The sequence below is a fragment of the Coregonus lavaretus genome, assembly GCF_964263955.1.
Source record: "Coregonus lavaretus genome assembly, chromosome: 18".
Classification (NCBI taxonomy): domain Eukaryota; kingdom Metazoa; phylum Chordata; class Actinopteri; order Salmoniformes; family Salmonidae; genus Coregonus; species Coregonus lavaretus.
Window position 1 is genome coordinate 33,931,209 of NC_140005.1, and position 27,309 is coordinate 33,958,517.

The 27,309-nt window shown below is 48.1% G+C and overlaps 1 protein-coding gene across 1 annotated transcript in view; it reads right to left on the reverse strand.

Annotated features, from left to right (window-relative positions):
* Positions 1–25,929, reverse strand: part of prkd1 (protein kinase D1) — a gene marked incomplete at both ends in the record, with an annotated part of 63,765 nt that extends 37,836 nt beyond the window's left edge. The window contains one exon of the mRNA XM_084182281.1: positions 25,723–25,929. Coding sequence (XP_084038407.1) covers positions 25,723–25,929 — 207 coding nt within the window. The remainder of the gene's footprint in view (positions 1–25,722) is intronic.
* Positions 25,930–27,309: the final 1,380 nt, after the last annotated feature.

The following is a 27,309-nucleotide window of genomic DNA, read 5'->3' on the forward strand; positions in this document are numbered from 1 at the left end:
AATTAGCAGACAACCGTCATGCAGCCTACTTCATTTACATATTCATTTACATAATTTAGCAGACGCTCTTATCCAGAGCGACTTACAAATTGGTGCATTCAACTTATGATAGCCAGTGGGACAACCACCTTTTTTTTTATGGTGGGAGAAGAAGGATTACTTTATACTATTTCAGGTATACCTTAAAGAGGTAGGGTTTCAAGTGTCTCCGGAAGGTGGTCAGTGACTCCGCTGTCCTGGCGTCGTGGGGGAGCTTGTTCCACCATTGGAGTGCCAGAGCAGCGAATAGCTTTGACTGGGCTGAGCGGGAACTGTGCTTCCGTAGAGGTAGGGGAGCTAGCAGGCCAGAGGTGGATGAACGTAGTGCCCTCGTTTGGGTGTAGGGTCTGATCAGAGCCTGAAGGTAAGGAGGTGCCGTTCCCCTCACAGCTCCGTAGGCAAGCACCATGGTCTTGTAGTAGATGCGAGCCTCAACTGGAAGCCAGTAGAGTGTGCGGAGGAGCGGGGTGACATGAGAGAACTTGGGAAGGTTGAACACCAGACGGGCTGCAGCGTTCTGGATAAATTGAAGGGGTTTAATGGCAAAGGCAAGGAGCCCAGCCAACAGCGAGTTGCAGTAATCCAGATGGGAGATGACAAGTGCCTGGATTAGGACCTGTGCCGCTTTCTGTGTAAGGTAGGGTCGTACTCTGCGAATGTTGTAGAGCATGAACCTGCAGGATCGGGTCATCGCTTTGATGTTAGCGGAGAACGACAGGGTATTGTCCAGGGTCACGCCAAGGTTCTTTGCACTCTGGGAGGAGGACACAATGGAGTTGTCAACCGTGATGGCGAGATCATGGAGCGGGCAGTCCTTCCCCGGGAGGAAGAGCAGCTCCGTCTTGCCGAGGTTCAGCTTGAGGTGGTGATCCGACATCCACACTGATATGTCTGCCAGACATGCAGAGATGCGATTCGACACCTGGTTATCGTCTGCTCTAGGCCCATATCTGACCCTCACAGTCACATGTGCTCTCCAATATACAAACACATGAGAGGCATATCAGGTTTAGCAACTCACACAAAACTGTAGTTCATCCAGGTTCCTCATGTTCACATTCTCTCCCATTCATTCAATGATACTCATTGAATAGAAAAGACTTGACCAAAACAAATGCAAGAAATCTGTTATTGTAAACCAAAATTGTGCATTTCTGTCAATGTGCCTCTAGTCTCCAGCCGGGGTATTATCCCTGTGTGGTATGAGCAGCGGTTTCTCATATGTCTACCACTCCAAACTGTTTCTCACTGTGCGTTCTGCAGGCTGGCTGTAGCTGGCTATGGTGTGAGAGACAACCACTGGTCAATACTGTTAGACGACCATGCTTTTGTTTCTCTGCCTCCCTCTGCACACACACACACACACACACACACACACACACACACACACACATACACACACACACACAAACCCTATGACTGGCGGCCATAGAAGAGCTATCGCTGTAGCTATTGCTATTCTTGTAGCCCTCAAAACAGTATACAGTAAAGTACAGATAAATTGCAAGCTGAAGGCAAACTCTCTAGTCTAGACTAACCCTACCACAGTTCATATTGCTATCTTGCAAAATAATGGATGTGATTTATTGAACGCTTCAGGGATCTTGGTGTATTGAACAGAGTTGCAAAATTCCGGTAACTTTGGTTTTCCAGAAATACCAGTTGGAAGATTGCTGGAATCAGGAGGGAATAAGCAGGAAATCTGGAATCCTCCAACCAGGATTTCTGGAAAACCTGTGGATTTTGGTAAAGTTAACAGAATTTTACAACCCTAGTATTGGATGCATGCATTAAAAGCGAATGTCTTGAAAGCTAGAGAGATATCTACTAAAGAGCTGGGAAATAATTGGTACCATGGGGTATAATGGGTGGGTGTCCATGGCCAGTAAAGAAAGTAGATCATTGTTTGTGAATATTAATTACTGGAACAAAATCAATTAACGTGTTTCACTGTAACTCAAATTCCTAATTGTTACCATACTGTACTTGCATCTCAGTTTACAGGGAATAACCAGGGTCTAGAGTGCTCACTCACTTTGTTAAATAAGTATGTATACTGTATGCATAAGAAATGGATCTTATGCAGTATACTGTACTCATTAACAAGCATTTAAGATGTTTAACACCTGAATCTGACATGCACTGTACTCTAATGTACTGTATTCTTGACCAACTGTCACTATTTCTCCCAGACACACGTATAGTCGACAAAGAGAATAAGCTATTTTTTATTTTATTTGACTTGTGCACTGTATCTAATTATAGTTTTATTTTAGGACTGTTAAGTTTCTAATTGTTACCTTAATAGCTGTATTTTCACACTTTATTAGAGACTATTTTGCAGCTCTTTGATGTCCTGCTGGCTCTCAATAGGCCTACTCTACACTGGCTCTGCTAGGCTCTAGTCTACAGTGTGCTAATAAAAAATGGCGGGCTCCCTATAGAGTGCACTACTTTTGACCAGGGCTCATGGCGTGTGTTGTTAGCAGTCGCGGTGCGTGGGTAAAATCACTGGGGAAGCCAGAAAAAAAGCCATATTACAACCTATGTGTTGTGATAATTGCGTTGTTTGCTCTATAAACTGTTAGTTCATATGCCTTGCGACCGTGATATATAGGCCTAAAGGCCGAGACAATAAGAAGACACAGTGGCAGAATAAATTCAACCACACCTTTGTTTCATCACAAAACTGGAGAGCAACCTCTGTCCAGTCAAATCCAAATGTCACGACTTCCGCCGAGGCTGCCTCCCCTCCTTTTTTCGGGCAGGTTTCGGTGTTCGTCGTCACCGGCTTACTAGCTACTGCCGCTCCCATTCTCATCACTCCACTTGTCTTGTCTTGTCAATCACACACACCTGGTGCTCATTAGTCTGTGTATAAGTGTTCCCTTTGCCCCCTTGTCTTTGTGAGTGATTGTTCTATGTGGGAGGAGAGTAGCTCGGTTGAGATACTCTCTCATTTATTTTGCCAGGGTTGATTTCCCCTGTGTCATTACATTTATTGTATTGTATTTTCTGAGACTGTGTTTGGTCAGGGAGGATTGTTTCCCCTGTACCTGTTTCGATTGCCGTTGTAGGCGCATTGTATGTCTGGAAGGAATAAATCTGCATCCGGTTATTTTACTCCTGCGCCTGACTCCGTCCATCATTCACCACAGAATCACTCACCCGCTGATATGGAGTCAGCAGGAGAAGACCGCATGCATGGAGTCGTGGCAAGGGTCCAGGAGCATTCCACGATGCTGGCCAGCTTGGGGGAAGCGATGGATCGGGTTCTTCAGGTCGTCCAATGCCTGGAGAGGAGAGGACCCGATCTGTCGAGACCAGCTGGCCAACCGGATCCAGCCACCTACACCCCAGCACCCGGAGGGATCCAGATATCCCGGCCACCGGCGTTTGATGGGACGGCAGCGCGCTGTAAAGGACTCCTCCTCCAACTGGAGCTGTATTTCTCCAGCATCAGGCCGGCGCCATTGGAGTGGGAGAAGGTATCCATCCTCGTTTCCTGCCTCTGTGGGAAAGCCCTGGAGTGGGCCAGCGCGGTGTGGCACGAAGGAGGAGCCGCGTTGGAGGACTACAGGGAGTTCGCTCGCCTCTTTCGGGTGGTTTTCGATCACCCGCCCGAGGGTCGAGAGGCGGGTGAGGGGCTGGTCCAGCTGAGGCAGGGGACAAGGACCGCACAGGACTACGCGCTGGAGTTCCGGACGCTGGCAGCGGGGTCCGGGTGGAACGAGCGGGCCCTGATCGACCATTTCCGGTGCCACCTACCGGTGTCACGCCGCTACTAGAAGATCATTTGTTAAGTGTTGGAAGTGTCAATGTCATTTCATCATCTCTCCCAACCTTTGTGTGTGAAACTCGGATGGTGACCGCGTGTGTCGATGTGCATTTGACTCTGTTTGAGTGTGTTCGTGTGTGTGATGTGAGAGCGAACATCCCTGATATCTACTCCAGAGGTAGTGAGTGCCCTCCACTAAAAGTGAATCATGTAGATCTCTGAGGTTAGGAGCGAGGCAAAGCAGTGGTCCATCCCAGCTCCTACACCGTAGCCCTTCCCTACCAGTGGTTTCCAACTGAAGTTTTATGCACTTTTGTGGCCTTTTTGGGTTTGTGCTTAACATTTTCTTGTGTGGACATTTTATTATTGTATTATAAGAATAGTATTACTGTATATGCAAAAACAGTGTTTTGCTCAACAGTTCCCATTGCAGATATTGTACAGTTCAGAGTGCTTAATCTTGTGAAGGATATTCATGTGTGTATAGAATACATATGCATATCAACTATTGTGTGTGTTTGCTTAGGTCCATGTATTATTATACTGCAGTTTACAGTTGCAAATTATTTGTTTGACTGCATTTGTGTACCATTGTAAGATGTTTGAGCCTGTTGCAACATGGTGTGTTGACATTAAATGTTTATTTTGTTAAAGTTTTATATTATAAAATTGTATTTCATTTTACATCATGCAAGCCTTGGTGATGATAGAGTCTTTGATTTTATGTCAATCATAAAAGTATTATATTTTTCAGAATTATATTTTTTTGTAAATTCCCCTCAATCATTAATTTACATTAAATGTACATTAATTTGCTCTCCATCCATCTTCTATCCATGGTATCCTCCATATCTAACTATAGGCTACTGCATCCTATCCGGTCTTTGTTCCAAATTCTCAATCTGGCATTTCAGTAGAAAAAACAATGTGATGGAGCTTAATATTAATTAATATTATATTAATATCGGTGTCAATATTATGACAAGATTATGTTTTTGCGTTCAAGTCACCCTGAACTATTTTAAACTGATTCAGGCTCTGGATTCATGACTGAAGACTTTTCGGCAGTGCAGAGGCTACATTGGATTATGATGTGTATTATTTAGATGGTTGTAAATATCCTTCTGTACATTGAAGTTTTGACTCGAGGCCTCTGGCTATGACAGTTGCTCATTTTGTCAAGCCAATTTCAAGAGTCTTTTCCTATCCACTGGCGTACTGTATATAACAACTGTGAATATACTGGAGTCCTTTTCCCACAGACTATAGCCTATCTGTTTTCGTAACTATCATTGCCCTGATAGTCATACTGTAACTAGTATACAGTACACAACTGTGATGTATTTTGTAGTAGAGCGTAAACTTGCATATAACCTGATCTTGCAACGCCAGGGTTGTGGGTTCGTTTCCCACGGGGGGTCAGTATGAAAATGTATGCACTCACTAACTGTAAGTCGCTCTGGATAAGAGCGTCTGCTAAATGACTAAAATGTAAATGTAAACCTACGGGAGGACGTCCGACGGGAGCTAGCCTGCCGGGATGCCATGCTATCGTTCTCCCAACTGGTGGATATGGCCATCCGGCTGGACAATCTGCTGGCAGCCAGAGGACGTCCTGGTAGGGGTCTGCCCGTTCCCACCCCGGACGACTCGGATCCCGAGCAGATGGCGCTGGGTGGAGCCACCGGTCGAGAGAGCACTCTGGTGGCACGAAGGGACAATACACCTCATGTCGCAGTCAACGTTCTTTTGGTTCTGGAGGCGGTAGGCAGGGCACTCACGCATCACCCCAGGTATCGAACACCCACACTTGTTCAGAACCCTTTGCGGCGCACTGTACCCTATCTATCTCCTTTCCCGATCACATGGTAGTTCCCCAGTGTAAGGCGCTAGTCGATTCAGGCGCAGCTGGGAACTTTATGGACAGGGCATTTGCACGCCGTCAAGGCATTTCATTGGTTCCCCTATCCATTCCACTCCCCATCAGAGCCCTTGATAGTTGACCATTAGGGTCCGGGTTAGTTAAGGAGGTTCCTGTACCAGTCACCATGATCACCCAGGAGACTCATTTTGAGCAGATCACATTTTTGATTATTGAATCTCCTGCTTACCCTGTAGTATTAGGTATCCCGTGGTTAGCCCTTCACAACCCCAATTTCTCATGGCCGCAGAGAGTTCTTACGGGGTGGTCGCGAGAGTGTCCAGGTAGGTGTCTAGGTGTTTCCGTTGGTGCAATCACGGTGGAAAGTCCAGACGGTACCCCCACCGTGCGCATTCCTCACGAATACCATGATCTGGCGCTCGCGTTTTCCAAGACGCAGGCGACTAAATTACCACCTCATCGGGAGGGGGATTGCGCGATAAACCTTCAGGTAGACGCTGTACCTCCCAGGAGTCATGTGTATCCCCTGTCGCAGGCTGAAACGGAGGCTATAGAGACATACGTCACCGAGTCCCTGTGCCAGGGGTATATACATCCCTCCACTTCACCTGCTTCCTCGAGTTTCTTCTTTGTGAAGAAGAAAGATGGCGGTTTACGCCCGTGCATTGATTATCGACCACTGAACAAGGTGACGATACGATTTAGTTATCCTTTTCCCCTCATTCCTTCAGTGATTGAGTCAATGCATGGGGCCCGCTTCTTCACCAAATTAGATCTCAGGAGTGCCTACAACCTGGTGCGTATTCGGGAAGGGGATGAGTGGAAAACAGCATTCAGCACAACCTCGGGGCATTATGAATACCTGGTGATGCCCTACGGTTTGATGAATGCTCCATCCGTCTTCCAGTCCTTTGTGAACGAGGTGTTTCGGGACATGCTTGGTCGCGGTGTGGTGGTCTACATCGATGACATCCTGGTGTATTCCGCTACGCGCACCGAGCATTTGTCCCTGGTTCGCAAGGTACTGGTCCGACTGCTGGAGAATTACCTTTATACCAAGGCAGAAAAGTGTGAGTTTTTCCAGCAGTCGGATACCGCATTACTACCTCAGGTGTGGAGATGGAGGGAGATCGCATTTCAGCCGTGTGTAATTGGCCGACAACACCCCCATACTCCCGGCCTCCTGCATTGTGGCGCCGGTAGTGTGGGCGATGGAGGCGGATATAGAGCGGGCATTACGCACAGATCCATCTCCACCTCAGTGTCCAGCTGGGCTGCGGTACGTGCCTGCTCTTATCCGTGATCGTTTTATCTACTGGGCACACACGTCACCCTTCTCTGGTCATCCAGGTATAGGTCGTACAGTGTGCTGCCTGACCGATAAATACTGGTGGCCTACCTTGGCTAAGGACATGAGGGTGTACGTCTCCTCCTGCTCGGTGTGCACCCAGAGTAAGGCACCTAGGCACCTCCCAGCGGGTAAGTTGCAACCATTACCAGTTCCACAACGACCATGGTCTCATCTAAGTATTGACTTTCTTACTGATCTTCCCCTCTCCCATGGTAACACCACCATCCTGGTCATTGTGGACCGCTTTTTCGAAGTCCTGCCGCCTCCTTCCTCTGCCCGGTCTCCCACGGCCCTACAAACTGCGGAGGCCCTGTTTACTCACGTCTTACGGCACTACGGGGTACCAGAGGATATAGTGTCCGACCGAGGTCCCCAGTTCACGTCTAGGGTCTGGAAGACGTTCATGGAACGTCTGGGGGTCTCGGTCAGCCTGACCTCTGGATTCCACCCCAAGAGTAATGGGCAGGTGGAAAGGGTTAATCAAGATGTGGGTAGGTTCCTGCGGACCTACTGCCAGGACCGGCCGGCTGAGTGGTCTGTGTTCTTGCCATGGGCAGAATATGCCCAGAACTCTCTCCGCCACTCCTCCACTAACCTAACGTCCTTCCAATGTGTTTTAGGTTACCAACCGGTTCTGGCACCGTGGCACCAGAGCCAGACCGAGGCTCCTGTGGTGGATGACTGGTTTCGGTGCGCGGAGGAGACGTTCACCTCCAGCGCGCCGTGTGTCGTCAGAAGGCCAACGCTGACCGCCACCGCAGGGAGGCCCCGATCTTCATACCGGGGGATCGGGTCTGGCTCTCGACCCGGAATCTGCCCCTCCGCCTGCCCTGCCAGAAGCTGAGCCCGCGGTTTGTGGGGCCGTTTAAAGTCCTGAGGAGGATAAACGAGGTCACATACAGGTTATTACTTCCCCCTGATTACCGTATTAATCCGGCACGCCCTGCTCCGCATCCTCCTGGCTGTCCCCGAGGCCGGGGTCGGCGCGCTGGGGTACTGTCACGACTTCCGCCGAGGCTGCCTCCCCTCCTTGTTCGGGCAGGTTTCGGCGTTCGTCGTCACCGGCTTACTAGCTACTGCCGCTCCCATTCTCATCACTCCACTTGTCTTGTCTTGCCAATCACACACACCTGGTGCTCATCCCCTAATTAGTCTGTGTATAAGTGTTCCCTTTGCCCCCTTGTCTTTGTGAGTGATTGTTCTATGTGGGAGGAGAGTAGCTCGGTTGAGATACTCTCTCATTTATTTTGCCAGGGTTGATTTTCCCCTGTGTCATTACATTTATTGTATTTTCTGAGACTGTGTTTGGTCAGGGAGGATTTTTTCCCCTGTACCTGTTTCGATTGCCGTTGTAGGCGCATTGTATGTCTGGAAGGAATAAATCTGCATCCGGTTATTTTACTCCTGCGCCTGACTCCATCCATCATTCACCACACCACAAAGCATATTTAATGTAACAAACAGTTACATGACCTACAGCGTGGTCAAGCGAGTTAATGTTTCCGACATTTTTGGACCACAAAAAAACTACTGATTTAGAACCAGAAAGAATTACCGCAAGTCACAAAGAAAACAGGAGCTGCCTCCACTATTCCAGCACCATTTCAACTTCAACATCATCAAATCACCTATGCTTAGTCTAATACAGTGACAACTAAAACCCACCAAAAACAATTTAGTCCAATCAACGTAAGCTAAATATGATGTGGCTGTCCATGTTTCTGATTTCTGTGTGTGTGTGTGTGTGTGTGTGCATGTTCGTGCAAGTAGAAAAAACATGTTGACTCTCCCTACTTATAGAGAAATGCCAATGCCATCCTCCTCTCTTTCATGTTGACGAAACGGTCTATCACTCTGTCATACAGTACACACTTTTATTTTTTGTTGGCTACCTGGCTAAAATGCTTGCTTGGTCGCTAGCCTAACTTCCTTTCATGGGCAACGTTAGCTCGTTAACATTAGCCTTCTACATCTAGCTACATATTGAACTTCCATCCTCTCAGGCCAGGGGCACAATGTATGAATGAATGGTTGAATCAGAATTGCTATTAAAATCATTGGCCAGTACAGAGAATTAAGTAAAACCACAAGTCCAAATCCCTATCTCCATCCATGGCTAATTTAGGAAAGGGACAATTTTAGCTAGCTAGCAACGAGATGCAACAATTCAAGTTGTTTCTGTCAATGATGTATGCTATGGTCACCATAGCAACACCCACCCGTAGTATGCGCTCCAGCAGGTCATCCCCAAAGCCAACACCTCCTTTGGCCGCCTTCCAGTTCTCTGCTGCTAATGACTGGAACGAACTGCAAAAATCTCTGAAGCTGGAGACTCTTATCTCCCTCTCTAACTTTAAGCATCAGTTGCAGAGCAGCTTACCGATCACTGCACCTGTACACAGCCCATCTGTAATTAGCCCAGCCAACTACCTCATCCCCATATTGTTATTTATTTTGCTCATTTGCACCCCAGTATCTCTATTTGCACATCATCTTCTGCACATCTATCACTCCAGTGTTAATACTAAATTGTAATTATTTTGCACTATGGCCTATTTATTGCCTTACCTCCATAACTTACTACATTTGCACACACTGTATATAGATTTTCTATTGTGTTATTGACTGTATGTTTTTGTTTATCACATGTGTAACTCTGTGTTGTTGTTGTTTTTATCGCACTGCTTTGCTTTATCTTGGCCAGGTCGCAGTTGTAAATGAGAACTTGTTCTCAACTGGCCTACCTGGTTAAATAAAGGTGAAATCAAATGTTTTTTTTTTTTTTATGCTCTCGATGCGATTTATAGGAGTGACCCCCAAATCCAAACTGGCTTTTTATAGGTGCACCAGAACCATTCACAGTTGAGCTCACTCAGTTTAGCTCAATGCTGATTGGCTATTATGTTATACTTTTTTTATCAAGGGAAGCCAGATGCTTGCTTGCTTCCCTTGCATTCAATGCTACAGGCAGCAACAATGTCATACTCTTTTGAACCAGACAGCATCAGATAGATGGCCTACAGATACAGAGACAGAGGGGCGCTGTTTCGCTCGCTCTGATGTTTTCTCCGGTGAGATACATTCAGCCACTTGCGAACTGAAAGAAGATTATCAAACACGGAGAGACTAAATATATTATTTTACATGTTTTTTTCTTTTTTTCTTGGTAAATTTTTTGGGGAAGCCTGGCTTCCCTTGGCATCCATGAATACACGCCACTGGGTGTGAGAACGGTGAAGAGTTATAGTGCCCTCCTTCTCACAGAATGTAATATTCATGATCAACCGGAAATATGCACAGAGATCACTGACATTGTAGTATAGTTTTGAATAACAAGACAATTATATACCATTACTTTTTATTAAAATGTGGTGATCTTTAGAAAATATCAAGGAAGTGATTCGAGTGTTGTAAAACTATTGACGTTATTATACATAATCTAGTCGTACTAACACCTAACATGTAATACAAAAGAAGGGTTACCACCACAACACTAGAAACACATGAATAAAAAAAAGTATTGCATATTATGAAAGTTTTTTTGTATTTCCAATTAGCAATGTTTTCTTCCTATTTTTCTCATCTAAAAGAGGTTTCACCTTGATTCGTGTTTGTTTACAGCTTTGACTTGAGATCCACTTCTGCAAACATGAAAACGTCACTTTAGAATTTTTTTACGAGGATGTTGTTTGTGAGAAAACATTCACAGCATCGCACTGTATTTATATTTGGAATGGCAGCAGTGGCAACATCATTGCCACGCAGGAGAAGATAATTGTGTTTTCAGAGCTTTTGCTTTCCACAGACATCATAATGAGCTAACCTTTCAGCTCACCACGTTAACACTGACAGAAACCACAGCAAATTTATGTCATTTCAATAATTGAGCTGTGCAGTGTTTACTTAATCACTAAAGTAATTAACAGGCAGAGGCAGATTCTTTTGTTGTCTATCTCTACCTGTTCTCTGTGGTGAGGATCAGTACAATGCTCTGTAATGAGGGCGGCTTTTGCATCTCTAATAGCATCTCTTTTAAAGGGGCAATCTGGGATTGGTACATCTATTTTTGGACAGAGTCGACCCTATAGGTTTATACATCCTACTAGTTGATTAGCAGATGAGACCAAAGAGGGTTTTTATGGTGCCGACACTAAGGGGAGAGCACTCAGAGTGCTGGGGCAGAAAAGGGCAATGATCCTAAAAGGGAATGGTGATCCTCTACCACATTTATTTTATGCTAATGAAGGTGCATGGTGCGCTGAATGCTTTCCAAAACAGCTGCTTCACAATGGCCGATGCACATTGTACAGCATTCATCTTCTGTTCTGTTCTGCCCAAGGGTAGGTGTGTGTGTGTGTGTGTGTGTGTGTGTGTGTGTGTGTGTGTGTGTGTGTGTGTGTGTGTGTGTGTGTGTGTGCGTGCGTGCTAGTACGTGACTCTACCGCACGTGGCTCTCGTCAGGATAATGGCACTCAAATGGATACTTCACAGGAAATCATAATCAGTTGCCAAGCAACTAGGGCACCATTCTATAACTAGGAGACAAACGTTGGGGAACTGACCACAGAATTTAATATCAGCTAATTAATGTTTAATACCTTGGAGAGACGTACAGTAAACTATAACTAATGTTTGTCTAACGTTTCTCATTTGTAAAACGCATGGGATAAACCTTCAGATCTATCCAAATGTATACCGTACACAGCCGTGGCGAAAAAGGGAAATACAACTGGCTATCGTCATGATATAAAATTCACCATCTTTATCTTCATATATATCACATACATTATGTCTGTTTCTCAAACCAATTTCCAAGCAGTCATCTGTATCCACTACACTATGAATGTTTGAGAGCATCCCAGTCTTGAATATGATTCAACTTTAAAGTGGGTGACGAAATAAAGAAATAATTGGTGTGAAGAAGAAGAAGAAGAAGAAGAAGAAGAAGAAGAAGAAGAAGAAAGAGGAATTGGTGGTGGAAGGATGCAGTTGATTGAAGGACTTGTGGGATGGATGTGTAGCCTATGGCTCAGCCAGGGGAGCTATGACTGAATATCTCGCTTGCTTCCAGGAATCAAGCTGGCCATGGGCAAATGGAAACTAAATAGAAACCGTGATATTCATGGTGCGGCACGGCACGGCCCTGCAGTGGAAAAGCGCCATAAGTGATCCTCACTGCTCACATCACAGCTCTACTTATGGACTGACACTGACTGAACAAGGAAGTTAGCACTCCCTGTGAGGAACCAAAGTGTTGCCAACTGATTAATAAGGACACTTGAAAGAAAAGAGCGGTAAAGAGTGGTAATGCAAAAAGGTGGTAAAACTTCAAACAAAGGCGCCATCCCTTTAATTAGTCCTGATAACGCTTGGCTCTAATGGATTCCAATGAGATGGCCTGTTCACAGTCTATTAGATCTATGAAACAGCATTTTGAAGGGACCGTGGTTGAAGAAGTGATAAAGACGTCAAGGGGTTGACTGCAGACAGCCGCCCGACCTCGTGTCAGTGTCCAACATCAGGCAAATGTATTAAAGGACTGTACATGTCAATAGTTATGGTTATGCTGGTTCATGGTTGCAAGATCTTATTTGGATCAGGACTTGAATGTAAAGTGGAGGATGACACGACTATCCGTTATACATCATGCGCATCTACACCTGCACACTCAAATAAAATAAAATGTTATTTGTCAGATGCGCCGAATACAACAGGTGAAATGCTTACTTACAAGCCCTTAACCAACAATGCAGTTCAAGAAATAGAGTTAAGAAAAGATTTACTAAATTAAAAAAAGTAACACAATAAACAATACCGAGGCTATATACAGGGGGTACCGGTACCGAGTCAACGTGCGGGGGTACAGGTTAGTCGAGGTGTCACACCCTGGCTCTGGGGACTCTATATGTTGAGCCAGGGTGTGTAGATTCTATGTGTTTATGTTCTGTGTGGGAGTTCTAGTTGTTGATTTTCTATGTTGGCCAGAGTGGCTCCCAATCAGAGGCAACGAGTGTCAGCTGTTGCTGGTTGTCTCTGATTGGGAGCCATATTTAAACAGTCTGTTTCCCTTAGTGTTTGTGGGATCTTGTTTCCGTTTGGTTTGTTTCTGTGTTAACCGTAGGACTGCACGTATCGTTTGTTGTTTTGGTTATTGTCCGTAGTATCACTTAAGATAAATAAACATGTTCGTTCATCACGCTGCGCCTTGGTCTACTCCCTTCGACGATCGTGACAGAAGATCCCACCATACCAGGACCAAGCAGCGTGTCCAGGAGCAGGCAGCCTGGACGTGGGAGCAAATATTGGACGGGCAGGGGTCCTGGACCTGGGAGGAAATCCAGGCCGGGATGGATCGCCGTCCATGGAGTGAGACGGTAGAGGCGCGACGGAGAGAGGAGCAACGGCGTCAACAGTGTCGTCGTCGGACGGACGAGAGGCAACCCCAAAAAAAATTTAGGGGGGGGCACACGGCATGGGCGACGGGGCAGCAGGAGGCAGCTACAGGGCGTATTAAGAGGTTAGGTGAGGAGGCCACCAGGTTAAGGGGGCTATTGGTGCAGAGGGAGCAGGAGTTAGTGGTGCAGAGGGTGGAGCTATTGGAGGCGATAAGGGAGAAGGTGAGAATAGAGGCACGGCGAGAGGAACTAGGTAGGCAGCTGAGGGAGCGGAGGGTTGTGACGAAACCCAGTCTCGCTCCTCACACCAAGCAAGTGGTGTGCGTCACCAGTCCGGTCCGGCCCGTTCCTGCTCCCCGCACTAAGTTAATGGTGCGCGTCGCCAGTCCGGCCCAACCTGTTCCTGCCCCTCGCACCAAGCCTAGGGTGCGCGTCGCCAGCCCGGCCCAGCTTGTTCCTGTCCCTCGCACCAAGCCTACGGTGCGCGTCGCCAGCCCGGCCCGGCCTGTTCCTGCTCCCCGCACCAAGCCTACGGTGAGCATCGCCGGCCCGGCCTGTTCCTGCCCCTCGCACCAAGCCTACGGTGTGCGTCGCCAGCCCGGCCCGGCCTGTTCCTGCCACTCGCACCAAGCCTACGGTGTGCGTCGCCAGCCCGGCCCGGCCTGTTCCTGCCACTCGCACCAAGCCTACGGTGCGCGTCACCAGCCCGGCCCGGCCTGTTCCTGCCACTCGCACCAAGCCTACGGTGCGCGTCGCCAGCCCGGCCCGGCCTGTTCCTGCCACTCGCACCAAGCCTACGGTGCGCGTCGCCAGCCCGGCCCGGCCTGTTCCTGCCACTCGCACCAAGCCTACGGTGTGCGTCGCCAGCCCGGCCCGGCCTGTTCCTGCCACTCGCACCAAGCCTACGGTGCGCGTCGCCAGCCCGGCCCGGCCTGTTCCTGCCACTCGCACCAAGCCTACGGTGCGCGTCGCCAGCCCGGCCCGGCCTGTTCCTGCTCCTCGCACCAAGCCTACGGTGCGCGTCGCCAGCCCAGCCCGGCCTGTTCCTGCTCCTCGCACCAAGCCTACGGTGCGCGTCGCCAGCCCGGCCTGTTCCTGCCACTCGCACCAAGCCAGGGGTGCGAGTCGTCAGCCCGGTACGGCCCGTTCCTGCTTCACGCACCAAGCCAGGGGTGCGTATCGTCAGCCCGGTCCGGCCCGTTGCTGCTCCATGCACCAAACCAGGGGTGCGCATCGTCAGCCCGGTCCGGTTCGTTCCTGCTCCACGCACCAAGCCAGGGGTGCGTATCGTCAGCCCGGTCCGGCCCGTTGCTGCTCCACGCACCAAGCCAGGGGTGCGCATCGTCAGCCCGGTCCGGTCCGTTCCTGCTCCACGCACCAAGCCAGGGGTGCGCGTCGTCAGTCCGGCACAACCCGTGCCTGGGTCACCGGTGCCTGATCAGGTGCCGGTCAGCTGCTCCACAACGGAGCTTAAGCAATCCGCTCCTTCGATGTCCAGTCCAGCTCCAGCCAGCGGGGCCAGACCGGACCAGGGGCGCTACGGGGGGATTATTGAAGGGTGGTGGTCAAGCCCGGAGCCGGAACCGCCTCCGAGGAGGAATGCCCACCCAGCCCTCCCCTGTTTGGGTTTTGTTGAGGCGCGGTCGCAGTCCGCGCCTTTGGGGGGGGGGTACTGTCACACCCTGGCTCTGGGGACTCTATATGTTGAGCCAGGGTGTGTAGATTCTATGTGTTTATGTTCTGTGTGGGAGTTCTAGTTGTTGATTTTCTATGTTGGCCAGAGTGGCTCCCAATCAGAGGCAACGAGTGTCAGCTGTTGCTGGTTGTCTCTGATTGGGAGCCATATTTAAACAGTCTGTTTCCCTTAGTGTTTGTGGGATCTTGTTTCCGTTTGGTTTGTTTCTGTGTTAACCGTAGGACTGCACGTATCGTTTGTTGTTTTGGTTGTTGTCCGTAGTTTCACTTAAGATAAATAAACATGTTCGTTCATCACGCTGCGCCTTGGTCTACTCACTCTAGCGAACGTGACAGAGGTCATGTAGGTAGGGGTAAAGTGACTATGCATAGATAATAAACAGCGAGTAGCAGCAGTGTAAAAACAAAGGGTATCTATTTGTTTAACTACAGATAACTACAGTGAGGAAAAAAGGGGTTTTGCCACCAAGTACTAAGTCATGTTTTGCAGAGGGGTCAAATACTTATTTCCCTCATTAAAATGCTAATCAATTTATAACATTTTTGACATGCGTTTTTCTGGATTTTTTTGTTGTTATTCTGTCTCTCACTGTTCAAATAAACCTACCATTAAAATTATAGACTGATCATTTCTTTGTCAGTGGGCAAACATACAAAATCAGCAGGGGATCAAATACTTTTTTCCCTCACTGTACAGTAAATCTTTGTTCAGCATGTAATTGTAGGTATCACTCTACATAATTGAAAGGCACAGTTTGACAGTATCAGCATCTTTTTTATTTTTTTATTACCTTTATTTAACTAGGCAAGTCAGTTAAGAACAAATTCTTATTTACAATGACGGCCTACACCGGCCAAACCCGGACGACGCTGGGCCAATTGTGCGCCGCCCTATGGGACTCCCAATCACGGCCGGTTGTGATACAGCCTTGAATCAAACCAGGGGGTCTGTAGTGACGCCTCAAGGACTGAGATGCAGTGCCTTAGACCACTGCGCCACTCGGGATACTGTGTCAGTATCAGACAGAGAGACATGTCCATATATGTTCTATAATAAGACCCTTTCCAGGAACTTCTCATCATTGCCCTTTGATGATCTAATTCTCTTTGCCACAGTAAGATCCTCTCTATAAATTGGTCAGTGGCGGCCACTGATTGGCTGAATACCCGGGGCGAGAGGTGGTTGGAGTCAACAAAGCAGCATGACAGAAATATGATTCCAAGTTTTCAAACTACAGGTAGTTTCTTTGAGAAGATATATAAAGTGATCTGTGCATTTGAACAGCATAAATACACCTATTTCACTTTTGCATGTCAAAAACCAAATGACCACTGCTGCACATGCTGCCACTGTTTTGAACAGATTAGACTATACTATTTAGAACATGTAGCCAGCTCACGAACGAACGCAAAAGGGAAAACACAACAAGCATGCAGATGCAATAAATGAAAACACATTATCTAACTGGGGATAGATAGCTAGCTAACATAATGTCACAAAGCATGATGCGCTAGCCAGTTAACTTTGATTTTGAAATAAATTCATTGTTCCGAGTTAGTCTGATATTAGCTTAAAGACTTGACATTGGCATGCTAGCTGCTTATCAAAGGTAGATAACTGGTAATTTGACCCCCAAAAAAATGGACTAAACTATTTCTCAATGTTTCTCAAAATTACTGTAGCTGGCTAATTAATTTGATAATGCTTTGTGATACACCCGGTTTAATGCTGTTTTAGTCAACACAACATCTCGCCCTGTTACCTACAGCAGAACCTGATAAACAACATGGGGGGAAACAATAAGCCACCGTCATGCTTTTTTGTCCAACCAGATCAACAATGAGAAGGTGCTAGCTAGCGTATATATTATATAATTCACTCCAACAAGAGTGGAAGGACGAAGAGTCGAAGGACAGAAGGTACTTCGACTCTTGTTGGATGTAGATGTCCGGTTTATCAGGTCCCAGGATCTCATGACTGTTATGATTATTTATTTACAAGTTCATTACAATTTGCTTTTTGCATTAGCGCCATCTGTACCTGATAGAGCAGATCTAGTCTCACGTGCGGAAGTAAGCCATCTGGCACAAGAGACATATTGGGAGGGAGAGTAGAGCAGTGTCACGGTTTCGGCCGAGGCTGCCTCTCTTCCTTGCTCGGGCAGGCTTCGGCGTTCGTCGTCTCCGGAATACTAGCTGCCACCGTTGCATGTTTCTATGTTCGTTTGCTTTTGTCTGATTGTTGTTACACCTGTTATCGTTTAGTGTAATTAGTGTCCTATAAGTTCTCGTTGTGTTTGTCTAGTGTTGTGTGTTATTGTTTTACTGTCGTGCCGGTAGGCTGTTATTCTACTGTTTGCTCGGTTGAGCTATTTCTCCATATTGTTTGGAGTGTTTTGTCGCACCTGTATGTGCGCCCGTTATTTTCGCCTACGTGCGGAGTTTTCGCCTCAGGGCATTTATTCGTGATTGTTTTTGTGTGCATCTACTAAAGTCTGTTGGACTAACGTTCTGCGTCCTGCGCCTGATTCCACCACCACACCCACCTACATCTACCTTGACAGAATAACACACCCCAAGAATGGAATCAGCAGGAGCCGCAGCAGCACAGGCGACGCTGGAGGACCGGGTCCGCGAGCAGAATGACCAGATCCTGCGGATGGGGTCCGCACTGCAGGAGGTGATCACCACCATCCGAGGCTGGGAGACCCGAGGGACACCTCCACCACCATCCTCCCTGCCCGCACCATCGGCAAGTCAGCCCATTCCCGCTCCGGAACCCAGAGGAGTTCGACTCTCGCTCCCGAGGGCCTACGATGGGACCGCTGCCGGGTGTCAGGGATTCCTTCTCCAGGTGGAGCTTTACCTGGCCACCGTGCACCCGGCGCCCTCGGGACACGAGAGCGTGTCCGCCCTGATCTCCTGCCTTTCCGGTAAGGCGTTGGAATGGGCCAACGCAGAGTGGAGGAGAATCGACGCTACCACCATCACCTACGACGAGTTCTCCCGCCGCTTCAGGGCGGTGTTTGACCATCCCCCGGAGGGGAAAGCGGCGGGGGAGCGTCTGTTCTGCCTCCGGCAGGGGAAGAGGAGTGACCAGGAGTTCGCCTTAGAATTCCGTACTCTAGCGGCGGATGCAGGGTGGAATGAGCGGGCCCTCATCGATCACTACCGATGTAGTCTACGTGAGGACGTCCGTAGGGAGCTGGCCTGTAGGGACACCAGCCTCTCGTTCGACCAGTTGGTCGACATGTCCATCAGGCTGGATACCCTGCTAGCTACCCGCGGACGTCCCGAGGGGGGTCCGTCCATTTCACCCTCCAGCGCCTCCGAGCCGTGCCCCATGGAGCTCGGGGGCGCTGGCGCTAGAGAGAGGAGGGGTCGGATGACGAGGGGATCCATCTCCTGCACCAACTGTGGTCGGGGAGGACACACCGCGGCTAGGTGCTGGGGATGGCCTCCTAGGGGAGAAGACGACAGGTCCCGCACTGGGGAGTCCTTCCAGGTGAGTAGGCGCCCCACTCACCCAGAGCTCTCTGTTGCACACTTCTGTATGCCTGTGCGTTTTCCACAGGTAGCACCTCATTCCCAGCATAAGGCGCTGGTAGATTCAGGCGCGGCTGGGAATTTTGTTGATAAGAAATTTTGTTTAGCCTTAGGGATTCCCCTTCTCCCTGTTGACGTTCCCTTCCCCGTTCATGCCCTAGATAGCCGTCCGTTGGGTGCGGGCTTGATCAGGGAGGTCACAGCGCCACTTAGGATGTGTGCGCAGGGGGGTCATCAGGAGATGATCCAGCTATTTCTGATCGACTCGCCTGCGTATCCGGTGGTGCTGGGCATGCCCTGGTTGAGTACCCATAACCCATCTATTTCGTGGCAGGAGAGGGCTCTGATGGAGTGGTCTGCCCAGTGTGTGGGTCGATGTTTAGGCGTTTCCGTAGGGGCTACCTCGGTGGAGAGTCCAAACCAGGTGCCCGCATTGCACGTTCCCCCTGAGTATGGGGATTTGGCTATTGTGTTCAGTAAGTCGAGGGCGACGCAGTTGCCTCCCCATAGGCAGGGAGATTGTGCGATAGACCTCCAGGCAGGAGTTGCGCTCCCACGGAGCCATGTGTATCCTCTGTCTCAGGAGGAGAAGAGAGCTATGGAGACTTACATAGACGAATCTCTGAGACAAGGATACATACGGCCCTCCACTTCCCCTGCGTCCTCGAGTTTCTTTTTTGTGAAGAAAAAGGATGGGGGGTTACGCCCGTGCATTGACTACCGTGGTCTCAATCAGATCACGGTGAAGTACAGTTATCCACTCCCGCTGATTGCGACCATGACGGAGTCATTGCACGGGGCGCGTTTCTTCACTAAATTAGATCTCAGGAGCGCGTACAACGTGGTGCGCATTAGGGGGGGCGAAAAAATGGAAGACAGCCTTTAGTACCACCTCGGGCCATTACGAGTATCTTGTCATGCCATACGGGTTGATGAACGCTCCTTCAGTTTTCCAATCATTCGTGGATGAAATCTTCAGGGACATGCAGGGGCAGGGGGTGGTCGTGTACATAGATGACATTCTCGTGTACTCGCCTACCCGAGTCGAGCATGTGGCCCTGGTGCGCCGAGTGTTGCGGAGGCTGTTGGAGCACGACCTGTATGTCAAGGCAGAGAAGTGTCTGTTCTTCCAGGAGTCGGTCTCCTTTTTGGGTTATCAGTTGTCTGCGTCAGGGGTGAAGATGGAGGTAGACCGGGTGTCAGCCGTGCGTAATTGGCAAACGCCAACCACTGTGAAGGAGGTGCAGCAGTTTTTGGGGTTTGCGAATTACTACCGGAGGTTTATCCGGGGTTTTGGACAGGTGGCAGCTCCCATAACGTCTCTTTTGAAGGGGGGTCCGGTGCGTCTGCAGTGATCAGCCGAGGCGGACAGGGCGTTTGGGAGGCTGAAGGACCTGTTTACCTCGGCCCCGGTGCTGGCGCATCCGGATCCCTCTTTGCCATTTCAGGTAGAGGTGGACGCGTCAGAGGCCGGTGTAGGAGCCGTGCTTTCGCAACGGTCCGGCGCGCCACCTAAACTCCGCCCCTGTGCCTTTTATTCCAAGAAGCTCAGTCCGGCGGAGCGAAACTATGACGTAGGGGACAGGGAGCTGTTAGCCGTGGTACAGGCCCTAAAGGTGTGGAGGCACTGGCTTGAGGGGGCTCAACACCCTTTCCTCATTTTGACGGACCACCGTAACCTGGAGTACATCCGGGCAGCGAGGAGGCTGAACCCTCGCCAGGCGAGGTGGAATATGTTTTTGACCCGGTTCACATTTAAGATCACGTACATCCCTGGGTCACAGAACGGTAAGGCAGACGCACTGTCTCGGCGGTATGACACGGAGGAGAGGTCCGTGGAGCCCACTCCCATACTGCCGGAGTCTTGTCTGGTGGCACCGGTAGTGTGGGAGGTCGATGCTGAACTCGAGCGGGCGTTACGCACCGACCCTAGTCCACCTCAATGCCCGGAGGGTCGGAAGTATGTTCCGCTCGAGGTTCGGGATCGATTGATCTATTGGGCTCACACGTCACCCTCCTCTGGACACCCTGGTATCGGCCGGACAGTGCACTGTCTTAGTGCCAAGTACTGGTGGCCCACGTTGGCGAGGGATGTGAGGGTTTATGTTTCCTCCTGCTCGGTGTGCGCCCAGTGTAAGGCGCCTAGACATCTGCCTAGGGGTAAGTTACTACCCCTGCCCGTTCCACAACGACCATGGTCTCACCTCTCGGTGGATTTCCTCACTGACCTTCCTCCTTCACAGGGGAATACCACTATACTGGTCGTTGTGGACCGGTTTTCTAAGGCCTGTCGTTTGCTCCCTATGCCGGGCCTTCCTACTGCCCTGCAAACCGCCGAAGCACTATTCACCCATGTGTTCCGGCACTACGGGGTACCCGAGGATATTGTGTCTGATCGAGGTCCCCAATTTACCTCCAGAGTCTGGAGAGCTTTTATGGAGCGGTTGGGGGTCTCGGTGAGCCTCACCTCGGGTTACCACCCGGAGAGTAATGGGCAGGTGGAACGTGTGAACCAGGATGTGGGTAGGTTTCTTAGAACATACTGCCAGGACCGGCCGGAGGAGTGGGCCAGGTACGTTCCCTGGGCCGAAATGGCCCAGAATTCCCTACGCCATTCCTCCACTAACCTAACCCCTTTCCAATGTGTGTTGGGTTACCAGCCGGTTCTGGCACCTTGGCAGCAGAGCCAGATCGAGACTCCTGCGGTGGATGAGTGGGTGCGGCGCTCGGAGGAGACATGGAACGCTGCACACGTCCACCTGCAGCGGGCCCTCCGTCGTCATAAGGCGAGCGCCGATCTCCACCGCAGTGAGGGACCGGTGTACGCACCTGGTGATCGAGTCTGGCTCTCTACCAGAAACCTGCCCCTCCGCCTGCCCTGTCGGAAACTGGGTCGGCGGTTTGTAGGGCCATTTAAAGTCCTGAGAAGGTTGAACGAGGTGTGTTACAAATTACAACTACCTGTTGAGTATAAAAGTATTAACCCCTCGTTCCATGTGTCTCTTCTCAGGCCGGTGGTAGCTGGCCCACTCCAAGAAAGTGAGATCAGGGAGACTCCCCCGCCCCCATTGGACATCGAGGGGGCACCGGCGTACTCCGTGCGGTCCATCTTGGATTCGAGACGTCGGATGGGGGGTCTCCAATATCTAGTGGAGTGGGAGGGGTACGGCCCGGAGGAACGGTGCTGGGTGCCGAGGAGAGACATTTTGGACCCGTCTCTCCTGACGGAATTCCATCGTGGGCACCCGACGCACCCTGCTCCGCGTCCTCCTGGTCGTCCCCGAGGCCGGAGTCGGCGCACGTCTGGAGCCGTGCGTCAAGGGGGGGGTACTGTCACGGTTTCGGCCGAGGCTGCCTCTCTTCCTTGCTCGGGCAGGCTTCGGCGTTCGTCGTCTCCGGAATACTAGCTGCCACCGTTGCATGTTTCTATGTTCGTTTGCTTTTGTCTGATTGTTGTTACACCTGTTATCGTTTAGTGTAATTAGTGTCCTATAAGTTCTCGTTGTGTTTGTCTAGTGTTGTGTGTTATTGTTTTACTGTCGTGCCGGTAGGCTGTTATTCTACTGTTTGCTCGGTTGAGCTATTTCTCCATATTGTTTGGAGTGTTTTGTCGCAACTGTATGTGCGCCCGTTATTTTCGCCTACGTGCGGAGTTTTCGCCTCAGGGCATTTATTCGTAATTGTTTTTGTGTGCATCTACTAAAGTCTGTTGGACTAACGTTCTGCGTCCTGCGCCTGATTCCACCACCACACCCACCTACATCTACCTTGACAAGCAGACCCAGAAGTTCTGACTGAACGCACATTTGAGAACCCCAGGAATGTCCATCTACTTAGTGCTGTTATAATTTATGATATGAAATCCTGCGATTTCATTGGGGCAGTTCCCCCTCATAGTAAATAGCTGGCAAAACAATCCAAGCAATGTTCGCACGGCCTAACACACCCGTGGAGGCAGAACTGCTGCTGCTGGCAGTCACTGAGGGGCAGAGTAGTAAGTAATTGAACAGCTTGTTTCGAACAATATATTTTTGAAAGAGGAAAATATACACATTTACCGCACTTTTATGTAAAACATAATCCATGAATTATAAAATATATATATATTGTATATACAGTGCATTCGGAAAGTATTCAGACTCCTTGACTTTTTCCACATTTTGCTGCGCAGCTATTTTCAGTTCTCTCCAGGGATGTTCGATCGGGTTCAAGTCCGGGCTCTGGCTGGGCCACTCAAGGACATTCAGAGACTTGTCCCAAAGCCACTTCTGCATTGTCTTGGCTGTGTGCTTAGGGTCATAGTCCTGTTGGAAGGTGAACCTTCGCCCCAGTCTGAGGTCTGCTTTGGAGCAGGTTTTCATCAAGGATCTCTCTGTACTTTGCTCCATTCATCTTTCCCTCGATCTTGACTAGTCTCCCAGTCCCTGCCGCTGAAGAACATCCCTACAGCATGATGCTGCCACCACCGTGCCAGGTTTCCTCCAGACGTGAAGCTTGGCATTCTGGCCAAAGAGTTCATTCTTGGTTTCATCAGACCAGAGAATCTTGTTTCTCATGGTCTGAGAGTCCTTTAGGTGCATTTTGGCAAACTCCACGTGGGCTGTCATGTGCCTTTTACTGAGGAGTGGCTTCCATCTGGCCACTCTACCATAAAGGCCTGATTGGTGGAGTGCTGCAGAGATGGTTGTCCTTCTGGAAGGTTCTCCCATCTCCACAGACGAACTCTGGAGCTCTGTCAGTGACCAGCGGGTTCTCCCCCGATTGCTCAGTTTGGCCAGGCGGCCAGCTCTAAGAAGAGTCTTGATGGTTACAAACTTCTTGGGGACCTTCAGTGCTGCAGACATTTTTTGGTACCCTTTCCCAGATCTGTGCCTCGACACAATCCTGTCTCAGAGCTCTACGGACAATTCCTTTGACCTCATGGCTTGGTTATTGCTCTGACATGCACTGTCAACTGTGGGACCTTATATAGACAGGTGTGTGTCTTTCCAAATCATGTCCAATCAATTGAATTTACCAATCAAGTTGTAGAAACATCTCGAGGATGATCAATGGAAACAGGATGCACCTGAGCTCAATTTCGAGTGTCATAGCAAAGGGTCTGAATACTTATGTAAATAACGTTTATTTTATTTTATTTTTTATAAATTTGCTAAAATTTATAAAAACACATGTTCGCTTTGTCATTATGGGGTATTGTGTATAGATTGATGAAGGAAAACATTTATTTAATCAATTTTAGAATAAGGCTGTAACTAAACAAAAAGTCAACGGGTCTGAATACTTTCCGAATGCACTGTGTATATATATACAGTACCAGTCAAAAGTTTGGACACACCTACTCATTCAAGGGTTTTTCTTTATTTTTACTATTTTCTACATTGTAGAATAATAGCGAAGACATCAAAACTATAAAATAACACATATGGAATCATGTAGTAACCAAAAAAGTGTTAAACAAATCAAAATATATTTTATTTTTGAGATTCTTCAAAGTAGCCACCGTTTGCCTTGATGACAGCTTTGCAGACTCTTGGCATTCTCTCAACCAGCTTCATGAGGTAGTCACCTGGAATGCATTTCAATTAACAGGTGTGCCTTGTTAAAAGTTAATTTGTGGAATTTCTTTCCTTCTTAATGCGTTTGAGCCAATCAGTTGTGTTGTGACAGAAGATAGCCCTATTTGGTAAAAGACCAAGTCCATATTATGGCAAGAACAGCTCAAATAAGCAAAGAGAAACGATAGTACATCATTACTTTAAGACATGAAGGTCAGTCAATCTGAAAAATTTCAAGAACTTTGAAAGTTTCTTCAAGTGCACTCGCAAAAAACATCAAGCGCTATGATGAAACTGGCTCTCATGAGGACCGCCACACGAAAGGAAGACCCAGAGTTACCTCTGCTGCAGAGGATAAGTTGATTAGAGTTAACTGCACCTCAGATTGCAGCCCAAATAAATGCTTCACATAGTTCAAGTAACAGACACATCTCAACATCAACTGTTCAGAGGAGACTGCGTGAATCAGGCCTTCATGGTCGAATTGCTGCAAAGAAACCACTACTAAAGGACACCAATAAGAAGAAGAGACTTGGTTGGGCCAAGAAACACGAGCAATGGACATTAGACCGGTGGAAATCTGTCCTTTGGTCTGATGAGTCCAAATTTGAGATTTTTGGTTCCAACAGTTGTGTCTTTGTGAGACGCAGAGTAGGTGAACGGATGATCTCTGCATGTGTGGTTCCCACCATGAAGCATGGAGGGGGAGGTGTGATGGTGTGGGGGTGCTTCGCTGGTGACACTGTCTGTGATTTATTTAGAATTAAAGGCACACTTAACCAAACAAGGTGAAAAATCTGTCGATGTGCCCTTGAGCAAGGCACTTACTCCTAATTTGCTCATGGGGCGCCGTACTACTATGGCTGACCCTGTAAAACAACACATTTCACGGCACCTATCCAGTGTGTGACAATAAAACATACAGGGTTTTTTTAATATAGATGGTCATGCATACACAGTATAGGCTACAGGCCTGATGATTATGGGGAAAGGGGGTGGTGTAGTTCGCATGTTGTTGATAAGTGATCAATTACAACTTTATCAAATATGTGGATTCTCTATTTCATTAGATATGTTGAACTTTTCCTTTCTCTGCATGATCAACCATCTTTGTTAGTAAGCCTATATCTTTCCATTACCAATAAATACAGTAACTTATAGAAGTGTTGTCCTGCTTATTGGCACAAATTATTGAATGTGACATCAAGGACTTTTCTAAGTTGTTCATTGGGCGCAACATCAGAATGGAACCGACAGCAACTGAAAATGTTTAGGTCAGACCTACTGTATGGGTCAAACATAGCCTAATTATCGATCCCATATGGATTATGTCATGCCTTACAGTAAACTGAATACCTAATACCCGAATGTAAACATGTGTGCAAAAGTTAATATATCACTAAGAACTATATATGTGCTTAATTTAAAACTAATTAAATCATAAGGATAGCATTACAGAAGTGATAGGATATTGTTACCTTCTGGTCCACGATGTAACATGCCATCTTCCGGATTTGAGCGAGACTGAAGTCGACAGAGCCCAACAGAACGGGCTCGCGGCTCAGCCCGATCTGGATCTGGAAAGAGATGCCATTGGACACCGGGGACAGGGGACTCGGCGGTCGGATCACCGGCGGAGCACTCATATTAATCTCCCGGGAGTCAAAACAATAACGACTCGACATACTCTAGGTGAGTAAATCTACTTTTCTAACCGCAAAACTGTTTTGAATATCAAACCACAACTTCAAATCTCCGACCGTGTCATGAATGCAAATTATGACGAGAGATGATTAGCCTAATAAAACGTATGATAGAAACCAAAGAAATGTTGAAACATATCATAATTTGAGCGGTGAAAGACGATGATGATGAAGCCATATACGTCAGTTACGTTTAACGTTCGGATGTAATCAGAGCCCGCCTCCTGCCTGGCTGGCTGATGTTATGCCGCGTTCATGTGCTAGTCGGAAGTAGAATACTCTGAAATGTCCTACTTTCTAACTGGTGGTAGTTATGCACGTGCCGTGTTCTACCAGATAGCAAGTCATAAATGTTTTGAGTTTCGTAGTTCCTACTAACACGTTAACGTGGCAATCGCTCTCATCTCATCATTGAGACATGATGATGCGAGAGGGATGGAGAGCAGAGCGGTGACGAGGAGCGAAATCGAACGTTTATTAGGCTTGGTACCACTGAGCTATCCTGCCAAACATCCGAAATATTGACTCAATTAAAATATAATTTTCCACCAACTAGACTTCCATTCTGTTAGAGACAAATCTAGAAGTACATTTTATGGATAAGGCAATTGGACAACCACGTTCAGGAATTCACCAAAAAGCACAAGAGTCTAAGCATGGCTAATTAAGCCTAATTGTATACGTTTAAAAAAGTAGGCCCATATTTTGAACAGGTGCAAAACAAGTGATCAGAGGAGCAATTGAACCAACCTGGCCTCAGGGCAATTCATTACAATTGGTACGTAAATCGGTTCCATAATTGGTACGTAAATCTGTTCCATAAAGTCTGTGGCTTTGCGTCAGATCTCATTCATTTCAATGAGGACCGTCGGCAACAGAGTGGCATCGCAGCTCCCACTGTTCCAAGGCTCCTTTGCGAAATGAATACATCATACTTAGTCCATCAATAGAACAGGAAGTTAGGCTACCAAACCACATAATGTAGGCTACTATAAATTAGTAGGCTACTATTTTAATAATAATGTTGAATAATGCAACAATGGATGTCAAGACAATTATATTTTATGACTGTAGCCTCCCATTTTAATTCCGAAAAGTTTATTGTGATGGTAGTGACGTTTGTATATGATTATAATTATTAGGTGTGGCTACAGTAACTTCCCACTGGGCATAGACATCAATTCAACGTCTAGTCCATGTTGGTTCAACGCCATTTCATTGAAATGATGTGGAAACAACATTGGTTAGACCAGTGTGTGCCCAGTGGGTTCAACCTAGCCTAGCTGTCAGCTAGCTAGCTAACGTTAACTGCTCTGTGTAAGCTAGCTTGAGTTGCTAGGAAGTAAGACAAACATGTTGAGG